The 15738-nt window shown below is 40.4% G+C and overlaps 1 protein-coding gene across 1 annotated transcript in view; it reads right to left on the reverse strand.

The window, feature by feature from the left end:
- Nucleotides 1–4691: 4691 nt before the first annotated feature.
- The window catches only part of oprm1 (opioid receptor, mu 1), a 30198-nt gene continuing 19151 nt past the window's right edge, over nucleotides 4692–15738 (reverse strand). Inside the window, exons 2-6 of the mRNA XM_034151825.1 lie at nucleotides 11864–12213; nucleotides 10590–10765; nucleotides 9729–9907; nucleotides 7791–7974; nucleotides 4692–7330 (exon numbers count right to left, since the gene is read on the reverse strand). Of these exons, the coding sequence (XP_034007716.1) occupies nucleotides 7325–7330; nucleotides 7791–7974; nucleotides 9729–9907; nucleotides 10590–10765; nucleotides 11864–12213 (895 nt within the window). The 3' untranslated portion in view covers nucleotides 4692–7324. The remainder of the gene's footprint in view (nucleotides 7331–7790; nucleotides 7975–9728; nucleotides 9908–10589; nucleotides 10766–11863; nucleotides 12214–15738) is intronic.

The following is a 15738-nucleotide window of genomic DNA, read 5'->3' on the forward strand; positions in this document are numbered from 1 at the left end:
AAGTTTAAATAATTTAGCATCTTAGCACACAACAGAAAATATGTTATTCAACCTGGTTATACAAGACTATTATCTGTATCCATTCAGCTCCACTTACAGTAGTTGAAGCATACAAGCATACAAGTGGAATTAGAGATGTCCCGATCCGATCACGTGATCGGGGATCGGAGCCGATCACGTGATTTTCAAAAGATCGGAATCGGGAGAAAAAAATCGGGGATCGGGATTTTAATTTTTTAATTAATTTTTTTATAATTTTTTTAAATGTATTTAATGTTACAAAACAAAAATGACCATGTTCACGTAAAGTCATCCTGAGGCCTTAGTTTTGGTTTAAAATTACACAACATCATGTATGTGTTGCTTCTTTTGGGCTTGTTTTCATAGACCTGGTTGCTTATTTCTCTCAAATCTGGCAACAGAGTGGGCGCAGTGTCTAATAGTAGCAGTAAGCTAACAAGAGGCTACGTTCAGCTGGTGCCTCGGGAGTCGGGACAGAGAAAATGTCAGGAGTTTGGAAGTATTATAAAATTGAAAGCGAAGGCAGTGTAACAGCCAGATGCAATGTTTGCAAGGCGGAGGTTCCGCGTGGTGGAAAGAACAGAGCTACGTTCAACATGACCAATCTAATACAAACACCACCAACAACAACACGACGAGTACACAGCGGCCACTCAGGTAACGGCACTGAAACAACCGACACTTTCAGAGACTTTTAAAAGGAAAGAGAAACTGCCCCAGAACAGTGAAAAGGCCAAAAAAAAAACAGCCAAGATAGCTGAATTCATCGCGTTGGATGACCAGCCGTTATCTGTTACCTTTTTTTTCTCTTAATGCATTGCATAAAGATCGGATCGGGAAAAATCGCTATCGGCAGATTGTCAAAATCAAATGATCGGAATCGGATCGGGAGCAAAAAAAGGTGATCGGGACATCCCTAAGTGGAATACCTTGTCCTAGTTTTTGTGGAGTGAGGACTGTGTTTACAGAGGTTGTATTATATTATAATGCCATTTAGAAAGGTACACAAGTGTGCACTAGCTCCAGAGTCTGAAGATGCTCTTCAAATACAGGATACCAGTATCTAATGCATTAAAGTATCACTAATGTGTTTATTGAGTACACATCTCATTTTTACCTATAGGGACATGTGTGCATGAGTCACACGTGGAAAGACTTTCATTTAAATGGTTGTCCTTTCCCCTTTTGCACTCGGTTAGATATGTAGTTTCTTCTCATTCTTGTTGAGGTACATCTATGGTAATATAATAGTCACAGGGGCATGATAATCAAATGTTCATAGCCAATCTTTCTGCAGACCTGGGAACTGCAAAGCACTTACGGGAGAGGAGGGTAATGAAATCAGGTGGATGGATGGGAATATTGCCTGACTGGAATGCTCCTGTGCCCCACAGTCCTGCTGAGTAATCGCCCAGTAAAAAATGGAGTCAGCGATACGTCCAGTGATTTAAATCAAATGCCTAAAGATCAACCACCAGGCTTAAGGGGGAAGAAGCCATAAGAAACGACACCCTGCTGGGTTGTTACGGTGATGGCTGGTTAGTCGACAGACAAACCGAGGCGTCTCATTTGTCAGCTGTCGAACTGCAGGCTTTTGCTGGGTGGCTGGTTTATTGGCGGACAAAGTAATGATCAGCGTTACAGGACTCAGTGGTCATTTGTTTGCTGGTTCATTAGCTCGACCAGCTGACATGGTTTGTTGTTTTGGCTGAGGCAACCTCCCGACTGTTTTTCCCTGAACAGCCCAAGGCTTTTTATTTTCCAAACACACCTGAGATTTTCTCGTCAGTGTCCACTTTTCATCCTCCCGACACGCTGTGAAGCACAACACCAAAACACAATGTTCCTCATTCTGATGATGTCAGCTAGTACGCCATTCATCAAGCTGTGAAATAGCCTGAGGAAACTGCCGCTCTTTGACAGTGCGAAGTTTCAAGCTCAAAGCCAATTGGATTTGGCATGGTTCTAAACATACAATCTCTTACATTTGCCGTTTAATAATAATAGCTTGCATTTATATAGCGCCTTTCAAGGGACCCAAGGTCGTTTAGGGTTTCATAAAGGATTTATGTCTTTTTGCTGTTAAAAAGTCATTACTTTTTCCATTTTTCAAACAAGCTACGAACAGTAAAGAGCCTGTGGTTTAGGTTATGACCTGAGAAAATCCATAAGCGGCGTCAAAGATACAACGAGACTCTAGTCTTTGGCGATATCCTTGGAGCCTTCAGAGCGTAACAGCAATGTACAGTATGAAGCAGATTAGTACAAGGTCTTCAGTACTGCTATATTTTCTCAATTGAGTAGTAAGCACATTTCCTTTTAAGTACAGATACAGAGCTGAAGAGCATTATCTAGTATATGCCTGTGGCAGATACTCAATAAACATGAGTTCCAGGATGTACAAAACATGCACTTTTAATCGTTGATATCACATCTTAATATGTATGTGCAGAATAACTGTATTTAAATGCATCGCTTGAGATCATTAAATGAGTTCAATGTATAGAAAATCTTTAAGTTAGCAGGTGATCCTATAAACAGCATGTTGCAGTAGGGGAAATAAATGAGCCACAGTATTACATTTCTGTAAATGCGAAATGTTTCTAAATCTTCTGATAAAGAGCCTTATCATTCTCCATAAAAATGAATGAGAATTCCTCGCCATTTAACTTATGTTTGGGTGAATAGCTTTCCGTACAGACAAGGGCATCCTCACAACATGACGTCTGAACGAGCGCTCCTTCTCTGCAGAAAGAGGGGACATTCAACTCCGCTTGATATTAATCGCTATGACAGGAATAATCATGCTGCCAACTCCAATAACATAATGCCTGGCTCCCTGACAGCCCTGTACATGACAGGATAGAGTTTAGTGCATGTGTGCAGACATGCATGACGCAAACACGCCCACGCCCTCTACAAACCGCACTGATGACGTTTTCTCACACAGACACCAGTGTAAACAGCTCATGCACACTACACATGCATGCTTACACGTTGACACCGCAGTGACCTGGCAACATGTCTGGGATTGATAATGGTCACACAACACATTTTTATGTTAGACATTTTGCAACAACAGCTCCAACTTTACTTCATTTTGGGAAATCATTTTATTTTAGAAAGCAGCAAAGCTTACTTCTTTGCAATCAATGCATCCCGGTGTGAAATCATAAAAACACCTGAAACAGCTTTCAGTCCTTTCCATTACCTCATTCACTTCCCCTCGACACCGGGTAATACATACGTAGTGCCATATGTCAAGGGAGTGGCCTCTTGCTGAGCGACGGGGCAGGATCGGACTCTCAATGAAACACACCTGCTATAAAACGAGCATTCAAAAACTGAGAATAATACTTTAAGATTTAGAATAGGGAGGAGCAAAGGACGGCAGATGACTCACTTTTTAAAACATAAAATTAAAAGTTTGTAGGGTCTTATGTAGAATGTATTTGTTATAATATACCTTATGCAGTCTAGCATTGTGCAGAAAATACAGAATTTAAAATATGCCCTTTGAATCTACATTTTGGTTCCCTCAGCCCTTGACCTGTCAATCTTACAGAAGTCCACTTTTTCAATTGTCACTGACATGGAGGACATTTATCTTTGCTCACACATTTAGGTGTACTAGTTCCAGTGCCCTGCATGCTGGCTTACTGGAATACGGGGGAGTTAACCCTTTTATAGGGCACTATTAGGTTAACCCGCTTCAGGCCTCTGCTGATTGGTCAAATTCCCCAATGGCGTACTCTGTGGCGTAGAGTGATCTTCGCTGATCTTCGGCTGGGAGAAAACCACATGCTTCTCGACCTCACTGAGTCGCGGGGGGGACGCCATGTTTGGTGTGTGCAGAAGTTACCAAATATAGTTCCTCGCCAGATAAAGGGTTAAAGGGCCCTATTATGTTGCATGTAAATGGTCTGCAAATGAAAATATCCCAAAACTCCCTCCAGAGCACCTGCTCCCCGTGCCTGAAACGCTTCCATTGTACTCCTTTGTTTACTTCCTCTACATAATGACATCACTAAGTAACACTCCCGCTTCTATTGGCTAGCGCTCAAACACATTATACGTGATAAGCGTAGGGGCGGGATATCTTCGAGCGGTTGACGAATCACAACAGAGCCGGCCAGCTAACCAATCAGAGCAGCCTGCTCTCATGTTTCAGACAGAGGGTGGAAAGAGGTGCTGCATCAAAGGCAGTGCATGGAAACATGTCAGAGTAGACGCACAAAATACAAACCAATAATGTACGAACCTGAAAATGAGCATATAGGGACCCTTTAAAATAGAAGAGAGCTGGCTTTAATGTTATGTGTCACAGCTGTGCTTTTACTGCATTTACAATTTAAGTTCCTGCTTTGATATTTTAATCCTCTGCCAGATAAAGTTACCTACTGTACACTGAGCCGACTCAGCACTTTGTGGCTGAAATATGGCATATTAGGCAGTCGCTTTACAACAATCATATGGGGTTAAATTAAGAAGTGATTGATGGGGAAAAGCTCCAGCTTAAAATTGATGGTCCGCCCTGGGAGGACAACCTCACAAATCATTTTTATTGTTTGTTATTTGTACTACTGAGTGTGCAGTGAGGAAAGCTGTGTTGTGTTTCAGGAAGATGTAGTTGTACTGAATGAAAGAAGAACAGACTACAATGTAGATGATACTTTATTCAGATGCAAGAAAAAAGGCATTCAGTGAGATTCAGAAATACATTTATTCCATAGACAATGCACTGATTAACAGTTAGATTGTGTGTTTTGTTTACCATAGTGTTGTACATATAGAATAAATTGTCTTTTTTACATTAACATACAATAAATGCCATTTTAAGACAAGTTATGATTCACAAGCCATGTTAACAAGTACATGATAAAAAAAGAGTTTAATAGTGGTGTCTGTACAGATCATGGAAAGCATCAAATACATTTTATTTAAATTCATCTTCAAGAATATATCCTTCATGGGGGATGCTTGTTTTAATAGTACAAATGTATTTTTCTTCTGGAAAATGTATATTAATCTCTTCATCACTTGATGAATAAATACCATTTATTTAGGATGAGGTTATGCTGCACCTTTCAAACTTGTGCTCAACTTCAAACAGACGTAGATGTTTAAAAGAAATCTCATATGTTATCAGCTGTAGTTAGCTAGTTAATGTTAAACAATGGGCTGGTTAAAAACATCCATTTTAATACAAGAAACCTGTAAAAGGGGACCTGAATGTAAAATATTTGCTACATCATGATAATGTACTGAAAGACAGAAGCTGAAACTGTATGTCTTCTGGAAAAATATTCTGCGTATGTTTACTTTTTAAACTTATGCTACATATTTCATAATTCTTAACTCATTCAATAACATTAAAAGGTGACACTAGGCTCCTATACATGTTTTTGTACACATCTTTTATGTGAAACAAAATGTACATTTTGTCGCACTTAAATACTCAATACAAGACTCAGCTGCTGTTTTGTAATATACCAATCTCTAACAGTTAGGCCACATGGGTTTTAACAGTTTCTTCTTTGTTGTAGCTCATGGCTTGATGACTGAAAATAATTATTTAGTTTAGTTTTTTTATTCACTGAAAGCAGCAATACCAAATATAGACCTGTATGTACAGAGAAACATCCTCTCATAGGTTTTCAGTCAAAAAGATTTACACACGTTTTCTGATTAATGTACATTTCTTCAGTAACATGGCTGATTCAATATGACAAAATGTACATTTAAAAGCACAGCAACTTTCTCGTCCACCATGATCATCACAAAATCCTTTCTTTGCAACCTCATGATGTCATGTTTATAAAAAAAAAAAGCAACATAATACTTACAGTATGTTACATGGGAGATAAGTTAAATACAATCAAGTTCATCTTCATTAAAAAAATACTGGCACACAGAATATCGAGTAGAGCTACTGTAAAGGCAACAGGCAAGAGAAGCATACAGCACAACACATAAGCACAAGCAATTTCAAATATTACGGCGAAATGTACAATCCTGCTTGGCTCACTTATTAACTTCTTTAATCGGGAGAAGACTCCATTAAACCCATACCTTGTGTAATGGCTGTAGTTAATGATACACTAGTGGTACCATGTGTTCGCCCTTTATGCTCCAGCAGCTCTGTGCTGTGCAAACAGGCTTAATGCATGGTCTTTGCTGGTTTGGAGGATCCACAGTTCAGGACGCAGTGTGATAAACACAGCTGTTTTCTTTCATTCTGTACATTCAGAGGTTAGTACAGTTCAGCAGAACTTCAGTCTGCTTATGGATAAGTCCAGAAAAAGGGTATAATACTTCTTTACAGGGACTCTATCAAAATAGAAGAAGGACAGAATGAACACTGAGGGGGGCTTGATGGACAACACAAGGTTAGCTGTGTCGAGAGGCGGGAGCACAGTTTCATGTCAACACGGTCGATCGTCCTGAAGTGGCCAAAGCCAGCGTGTTACTGTGCAGATCAATGAATGGAGAACAGTGTCAATACGGTGGAAGCCATACAGAATGGATAGAAAGAACAGCTGGTGGAGTAAATGAACTGAAAAATACCTCCTGACTGGTGATGTATTTGTGTGGTGAGGGATCCGTGAAGCCTTTGAGCTTTTGATAACACAAGTCCAAAATCAGATTAGATCCATTATTGTCCAGTGACTCCTATAAATCAACATTTACACTCTCGAACGTACTAACAATTCAAGGAGAAAACATCTGGAGAAAAGAATGACAGATTGGAGGGAAGTCATTTGTTCTCTGCAAACAAGACAAATCATAGATTATTTTTACAACCTAGACAATTAGCGGTAGGATGAGAGGAGGATTAAATCGATGGCGAAGCTTTGTCTGGAGCATACAGAACAAAATCATTTATGTTTCTCGTGTGGGTGGCTTTTAATAAATACAGCTGTCTTTGTTCACTGCACATCTTCATTCGGTACAGTCTATATTATCATAGTGATAATGAAAACTTAAATAGCGTTGACTGCAATTGAGTGCAAAAGCTTCTTCAGTTAGGAGTCGCACTGTAATTACTTTCTGTCTATCTCAAACCCATTTCTTAATCAGTTTTAGAGTAAAGGCCTTGCACAGCCATGCACTTAGTAAGAATTGGGCTGCTCGACAAAAGGGCTTTGCTATCGAGTCTCGGTCATGTCCTTGGTTGTCTGTACGGGTCATGTTGTTTGTGAGGTCAGAGCCCTGTGGTGACCTGCGTGACCTCCGAGTTGAGGTCGTCGTTGGTTACGCCGCCACAACAGCGAGAGTCCGCCGACGACCCCTCCAAGGCTAGTCATACCTGCAGAGAGGAGTTGAAGAAGAGAAAGTATCTTCATGTTATGTCGTATACAGGATATACTGTATATGCACCCTTACATGCATGTGTGTTCACAGCCAGAATGCTAAAATACAGATTTATATCACTTCCTTGTCTGTATGGTCAATTTGAATCTGCAGTCTTAGCTTAGCATATAGACTGAAAATAGCGTCGCTCTCTGTAAATGTAAAACGGTCCTCCAAAAAAATCAAAGTGTCGTTTTATGTGCCGGGCTATTCCTTAGCCAGAAGAATTGGCTTCTGTTCAGTGTCTTCGGTGCTTAATTGCTACTATAAGTCTTATTCTAAGCTAAGCTAACAGCATATTCCCTGATCAGATATGAGAGTAGTATCGATCTTCTCATTTTACCCTTTGAATTAAACAACTATGCGTATTTCTGAAACTGCCTGTAGTGGTGTATGAACACACGGACACTGTTTACCTGTTGATTGGACCTATCTCCCGTGTTTGCGCTGTTGTGGGAGCGCTGTGGGAGCTTGCGGCTGGTTAATCCGGTCCGGGACGAGTTTTGCATCTCCACCACAGAGGGACTCGGGGTGCAGAACTCACGGAAACAACGCTTGAAGTTCTCATCCAGGTAGCCGTAAAGGACTGGGTTCAGACTACTGCAGAGGACAGAAACAAGGTCACAGTTTAACAATAGAAAATACCGCTCAATTATCTCCTTTATGAAAAGTACAAGGGCACCTTAGTCATTCTATAAAACCTTGTATCATTAAAGGCACAATGCTGAATAGTCTATTCTATTTTCTCAAATCTTTTTCTTAAAGGTTACCTATTATGCAAAATCCACTTTTTCATGTCTCTTCTACATCAACATGTGTCCCCTCTGTGTAAAGAGATTCTGAAAGTTTCAGGAACAAAGACCCCCTCTCTTTTTGTCCTGATCCATTTATATAAAAACCTGTCTGAAAATGAGCTGATCAGATTTTGGCCACTTTATGATGTCATAATGATTTTTTGTCTTGTGTAACCATTAGCCAATCACCAACCAAGGTAACCAAGGTCACCTGAATCTCCTCCTAGAGCACCATTAGGCGCTTTCACACCAAGTACTTTTCCCAGGAATAGTTCCCGGAACATATTTCTCTTTAGTTCGTTTTATTTTGTGTTGCCATAAGTTAGTCTCTCTCCCTTGGTGCGCTGGGCTAATGCTAATGCGAGCAAATGAAATGGCGGCTTCACAAAAACTTTTCTGAGTTTTACGGGCGTGGTTTTGCAATTCGCCCAGCCAATCAGAAATTGGAACCTTTTCCTCCCCAGGAAAGTACCACCAAGTAGCAGGGACTGAAAAGGGGTGAAAAGGTTCCCGAAAAAAAGTTCTAGTTCGAGATCTTTTTGGTGTGAACGCAAAATCCCAGGAACTATCGGAACTATTCCTGGGAAAAGTATACTCCGGTGTGAAAGCGCCTATTGTGTTCCATTTAACCAAATATCTCTCAGAGGGGCGTGGGGAGTGGCTCCTTATTTTCATCTAAAGTCAGCACTTTTGAAACGGGGCTGAAACAGAGGGGTTTATGGGATGCTACAATGATCTGTTTTTCGAGCCAAAAACTTCAGAGACATGTTTTGTATATATCTGAGACCTATAAATAATATATTGATGAAAAACAGTAGAGTGGCCCGTCCACACAGCAGTGTTAAAAAAATCTTCCAACGCTTCTGCCCATTCACTTTGAATGGGGTGACGTCACTTTGCCTCACTTTTCGCCGAACTGCATTGTGGGAAGCAAAGTGGAGATTTCCAGGCATCTCAGGCTTCAAAAGTTGAGCAATGTTCAACTTTTGAAGCTGAGGTGGAAGCATCAGCCAATCAAATCCCGTTTATGCAAATCTGACAGTACAAGCGCTAGCCAATCAAACCGTGTGTATGCTGGGAGAGACATACCGCAGGTCATTTCCTCATATTCCAAAAAATGGAGGAGAAATTAATTATAGCGGTAGGGAATCACCCGGTGCTTTATGACCAGTCCCTATTTACCTACCGGGATACAAACCGGAGGAGCCAGGCATGGAGGGAGGTGGCAGAGACAGTGGTAGGTTTTCGCCTGTTTGGGGAGTTTATATCCAGTTTACTTCGGGCTTTTTTGCTTTGTATGTCGGGGGCAGGAGATTCATGTGATTGGTTGTTGGTCGCGTTGCTCGCTAAAAGTCCTCAAGCTTCAGATACGCCCACCTCCAAGATTTTTTTAACGCTGCTGTGTGGACGTACCGTAATAGCGGACCTTTAAGTTGAGCATCATTTATCAATCTTACTAAGGCTTTATTGATTTCCCCACTTTCTATACATTCACACAAGGACTAATAGTTGTATTATTACAGTAAATATATGTATCTAAAGCTCTTATGGGGTGCTTACCTGTTGGTGTAGCCCAAGGCAATGCAGAAATGCCAGGTGATGGACTGCAGCGTGGAGCTGGGGATGTTGATCAGAGCCTGGATGATGACAAAGATGTGGATAGGGGTCCAGCATACAATGAAGACGGCAACCACCACGAGGACCATGCGCGTGATCCGACGCAGGTTCCTGTCCTTCTCCTGTTTGTGAAGAAGGGTTTTGTGTAGAAGGGTTTTGTGTTAAGTGGTGGGGAAAAGAGGAAGGAGGACAAAGAGGAAAGTAGGAGTAAGAGGTAGTGAAGAGAATAATGAAGGAGGAAGGACAGTGAAGTGGAGGATTGGTAGAGAAGAAATGGTCAGAGAGGAATGAGAGTAGAGGTAAAGAGGAAAAAGCATGATGGAAAGAAAGAAAAGTGGTCATGAAAGTGCAATAATGGCTGAAGGGTAGAAACAAATCATATACCTCCACTTTGATATCCCATTTCCCATTTCTGTAAATACATCTTCGCTTGAATGTGCTCATGTTTTACCTCCAGCATTTGGTACATTTTCTCAAAATTACTGTTGTTGGGTCATTTCTTCTTCTACTGCAATGAATTAAAACTGCACCACAACCTCAGGCTTAAGTTGTTTTTCCCTAATTGCTTTCTCTTGAAAACATTGCGTGTACCACATTTGTATGCAAGCTTTGGGCAGCCTTGCACTTTGCTTCATTGCTCTGAATGCAAAAAACTATTTAGTTATTGTCTAAATAGCGTAGGCAATGTAGTTCGTAGACAAAAGCTCTACAATTCTCATTTGCATGTGATTAAAACATACGTGTGATACTCACAGTATGAACTTATTTTGCATCCAATGTAAAAGAAAACAGATTTGTGTTAACCTGGGAGCCCGACAGCATGCGAACACTCTTCAGCCGGAGGATCATGAGGCCGTAACAGACGGTGATGATGAGGACGGGCATGATGAAGGCAAAGATGAACACGCAGATCTTCAGCAGAGTTTCCCAATACCAGGGGGGGAGAGGGAATATCAGCTTGCAGTCGACAATGCTGGAGGCTGCGCAGGGTGAGGAGACACACACACACACACACATACATGAGCACAGTGGAATAAATCATTACTTCCACATAAGCAATTTCACAAGAGGTTACGTGTGTCAACCCTTTTTTCACTAACAAATGCGTTTTTGTACAAGTTAATAACAATATTTAGGGCTTATGATTAATTGATCAATAATTGACTCTAAAAAATGTCCTTGAATGTTGAAGGTGGCTTGTTTAATTTGCTTGTTTTTTGAGACCAATAATGAGAAACAAGATATTAAGTTAATGAAACGAAAAAGGAAGATGCATTAAATCATCATATTTTAGTGGCTGGAACCGGTTAATTTTTAATAGGAATTTGAATTATCTCTTTTTCTGAAAGTGAATATATAAACTTCATGATACCTCAACCATGAAGCAAATAATCCTTTTAAGTGTCCAAAAGTGTTGCATTTAATTCCCTATCTCTCTACCTACTTTTTCTGTCATCTCTTTAAAAAAAGGCATAAAAACACCACTGTCAGGTCTGAAAACGTTCTTTTGTGGCACTAAAAAACAACATCTTTAAGCAGCACACAGGGTTGCAACCTCACCGAGTCAGTAAATCTCTCGCCACCCTCTTTTCCCCAAACACACTTTAACTATTCCATTCGCAATTTTCATCTCCATTACCTCTGCAATTACACGGAGACACGCAGGTAGCCTCTTGTCTATGCAGACACTTCTATGGGTCTCCAGCCAGGCAAAGCATTAATTGGTTCTTTTGTGCAATTACAAAGATTCTTCTGGTTTGTCTCCTTTTATAAAGCCTGCTGCAGTATGCCTACATAATTGCTCTTTAAAGCTGGAATGCAGAAGTAAACTTAATTTGTTTTCTTCCTGTTTTGTGCCTGCTACTTTTCGAGCTCAACACATTGTTGTTGTTAGCTTCGAGGACATTTCTAGGAGAGCTTATTTTATCTATGTATTGTAGTTGTTACAAAAGGTATACAGTATGTCTACTCATGCGTCACATACTGAATGTTTAGAGGTGTTTTATGTACAATATAAACACAATTCCTCCTGCAGTGTAGGTACAATAGTTGCTTGTGTGTGTGTGTGTCATGCTTACGAGCGGCGGCAGTGGAGGCCATGAACATTACGGGCAGCCCGATGGCCGAGGAGAGGATCCAGTTGCAGACGTTGACGATCTTGGCGTTTCGCGGCGTTCTGAAGTCGAGCGCTTTGACCGGGTGGCACACAGCGACGTATCGGTCGATGCTCATGGTGGTGAGCGTGAAGATGGAGGTGAACATGTTGTAGTAGTCGATGGACATCACCATCTTGCACAGTATGTTTCCAAACGGCCAGGTGCCCATCAGGTAGTTGACGCTCTGGAAGGGTAACGTGCTGGTGACCAGGGCGTCCGCCAGAGCCAGGTTGAAGATGTAGATGTTGGTGGCGGTCTTCATTTTAGTGTATCTGCACACAAATGGTAGATTGATTATGAAACTTTGGACTAAACTGCACAGACCTGTAAAACAACTTCTACTGCTATTGCTATTACTGACGGCATCATCCTGGTTGCTTTGTGACTCTTTGTATTTGATGGTCTTTGCCATCATTCTACGTTTCTTTGTAGTGATTGTGGGGGAAAACTTCTGTGTAGCAATGCAGTGGGAGTCATCGACTCAGGAAGGAGACACGGGATAGAGCTGGAGCTTTGATGTCAAACACTGATGGTTTATTAGGAGCTTCGGCCGGAGAATTCACATCACAAGTCACGAGCCAGAGGGTCTGACTTCACGGGAGAGTTGCCACGTCAATTCTGAAGAACTCTACCCCAGACCCATGTATTTAGCTAGTTGAGAGAGAATAATCAACATTGTGCATAACAAGATAGAATCATAACACGTCTATCAGCTGACGCCAACAGGCAGGAACAGGGAGACAAAACACTGAGAGCACAGCAGCCAAGGTTACAGGTGCGTCTGCTCAGTCAGGACAGTATGAACTGATCAACTGGGTCAAAGTTATGGACCTTGGAAAATATTTCCCCAACAGTTCCTTGGAAAATATTTCCCCAACAGTGATGTTGTGTGTTTGTTGTCAGTGATTCCTAGTCTTTTTGAAGTCTTCAATCTTTGAAGTCATTTTGTGTGTCTCCGTACACATTTCTCTGAGTAGTCATTTGAGTCTTTTTGTAGTCATTTTGTGTTGGGGTTGTATTTTTATTTATATATATACTCTCAGTCATCATTTTGAGTCTCTTTGCAGTCATTTTGTGAGTCTTTATGTTTCTCCGTAGTTGTTTTTCTACTCTTTGCAGTCGTCTCTTTGTCATCATTTTCATCTTAGAAGTGAGTAACCTTCAATCTCTTAGTCGTGTAGGTTCTCTTTGTACCAATATCTTAAAAGTAGTCATTGAGTATTTTCGTATAAATTCAGTCTCCTTTGCTCATCTTGTGTGTCTTTGCAAATGTATTGTGAATATCCTCTTAGTTTCTGTGTTCAAGACATCCTTTCTTTTAATGAAGCTCTTTCACATTTTTAACAGGAACAGTCACTTCACATAAATGCTCTGGCTCCCTTAGGGCTGATGGACCATTCAATGATGAACTCATGACAGAAAATCAGTAAGATGTACAAAAGACTTGGTTCAGTTTGAGTGAAAGCATTGGCAAACCATCATGTGTGTCTCCTTGCCGCATAATGGGATTTTGATATTGTTGCTGACTCTGAACATTTTTGAGACTAATTGAAACATCAATTGAGAAATGTCTCCTCCTTCCTCAACAAACAAAACATTAAATGATCTCCAAGTGAATTATCGACAGGGCTGCTGCAACATCTATATTGAAACAACAGAATCATTAAATTGTGAGTGTTACTATTGATATATATGTTACGGCACAGATCTCCTTCAGTTGATTTACCCTAAACAAAAATATGTAAATTAATCATCTTATTTGTAAACACAAGTAGAACTTAATTTAATGAAAAAAAGCACTTCTGGAAATAATAAAATAAAAATGTACTCTTCATAAACACACTGTAAATAAAGGAGATGGCACTACAAGGACACAAGTAAAGTGCCAAGAAATGTTCAGTTTGTTTCTGGACAGCTAAAGCTTCAATCATTGAACGCCTGACTTTTGAGCACCATTTGCAGGATTTGAATACACAGCCAAAATTACACTTAAAGGTGGGGTAGGTCATTTTGGAGAAACCGGCTCGAGTGCGCTAGAATTTGAAAATACACAACCGGAAAAAATCTGCCTCTTCCTTCAGACTTCCTTACAGAGCCCCTCCTCCAACACACACGAACGCGCACATGACCAATGAGGGCACGAGATAAGTTTGTGCACAGATGGAAGGCTGACAGGCAGGTAGGCCATCCAGTTATTTTAGCCGGGCCGGCTAAAATGATTGGTTGTGCTTTTTAAAGCGCTACGGCTTCCACAGATGACATTTTTTTAATGTATTTATTGTCAAAGCATTTAATTTATTCATTGCTATCGGGATGTTAAGAGCATTCCATGGAATATAACAAAAAGTGTCTCTAAAATAAATTACATACCCCACCTTTAAGCTTTATTTATTTATATAGTGCCTTTTGTGCAAATGTACAAGGTGCTTGACAATACAATGTAACAGTACAGTGAACACAACCCATCAAAACGGGTGGATAACAGAATATATTTCAGTGGATTAAGATAAAAATAAAGTCAAGGTTAACAAAATGAACAGATTTGATTGATTGATACATTTATTTCGAACAAGTAAAATAAATAATTACAAAACAAAACAAATGTTGCAGTGCATAGTCATGTAAGAGAAATCAAAACAAAAAAATGACATTTACAACTACAACAACAGCATTAGCAACATAAACAGTGCCACATCTAGTGTTCGAAAAGGAGTGAGAAGAAGTATAATTTATTTAATCTCACCCCCTTGTCCCTAAATGATTTATTTATAATCTGCAATAATTATCATTATTATGCATTATTATTGTTATTATTATTAATCTGCTTTACCTGTTGATTGACATATACACATATACATACATACACTGATATACATATATGCACACATACATATACACACCTACATACTCACACATATACACATACACATAGTCAAACACCTTCCCTCCAAACGTTATGATTTGTGCCGTTTGGAATTCTACCAGGTCTGTGAATGTTAACAATTTTGACTGCAGGAATAATTCATTAGTGTGATCAAGATATTTGGCATTGTGAATGATTCGTATGGGGTCAACAGATTGTGATGACCTCTGCATTTATGGGAGGCTGTTCTGAGAGGAGGATCAGAGGCACTAAGTGCTGCCCCCCCCCCCCCCCCCCCCCCCCCCCCCCCCCCCCCCCAATGTCCAAAGTCATTTAACTCATAATCATTTAACGCTAGTGTCAGAAGACCAGAGGGATTTAAGAGGACCATTTATTTGGAGCATGGCCGACAAGTATTCGATGGCCTATGTATGTCAGCAGGAGGTGCCTTTTTGGAGCTTGACAGAGTATTCTGGGATGTTTTGTGAATAATTCAGACCCCATGCATCAGCTACCAACTCATTTTAGGATAGAAAACATTTGGACTACAGGAGCCCCACAGTCCTTGAAATCTGAAAAGATATCTCAAAGAAATAACTTCCCTTAGGGCTTTCCAGAGCATACTGTGCATAATGTCTTAAAAGCTTGAGTTTAGATAAATGAATGAAGAGGTTAATATTGACTGAAAGAACAAACCTGTCCCTCCTCTACTTATCCTACTCTAAAACCTGCAGTCGCTTTTACTTTCTATCTTAATGAAGGGGTGATCAAAAGGTCTCAGGGACAGTCTCTTTATATAGTATATCACTATATGGACATCATTATGGTCAACATTGTGCAGAGAAAAGAGGTTGTTCAAAGAGGGCAGAGGATGCTGTGGTGTTTATATGAAACAGGAGAACGAGCGTACAGCCATTAGCGCTAAGGATGGAAG

The sequence above is a fragment of the Trematomus bernacchii genome, unplaced genomic scaffold (assembly GCF_902827165.1).
Source record: "Trematomus bernacchii unplaced genomic scaffold, fTreBer1.1, whole genome shotgun sequence".
Classification (NCBI taxonomy): Eukaryota; Metazoa; Chordata; class Actinopteri; order Perciformes; family Nototheniidae; genus Trematomus; species Trematomus bernacchii.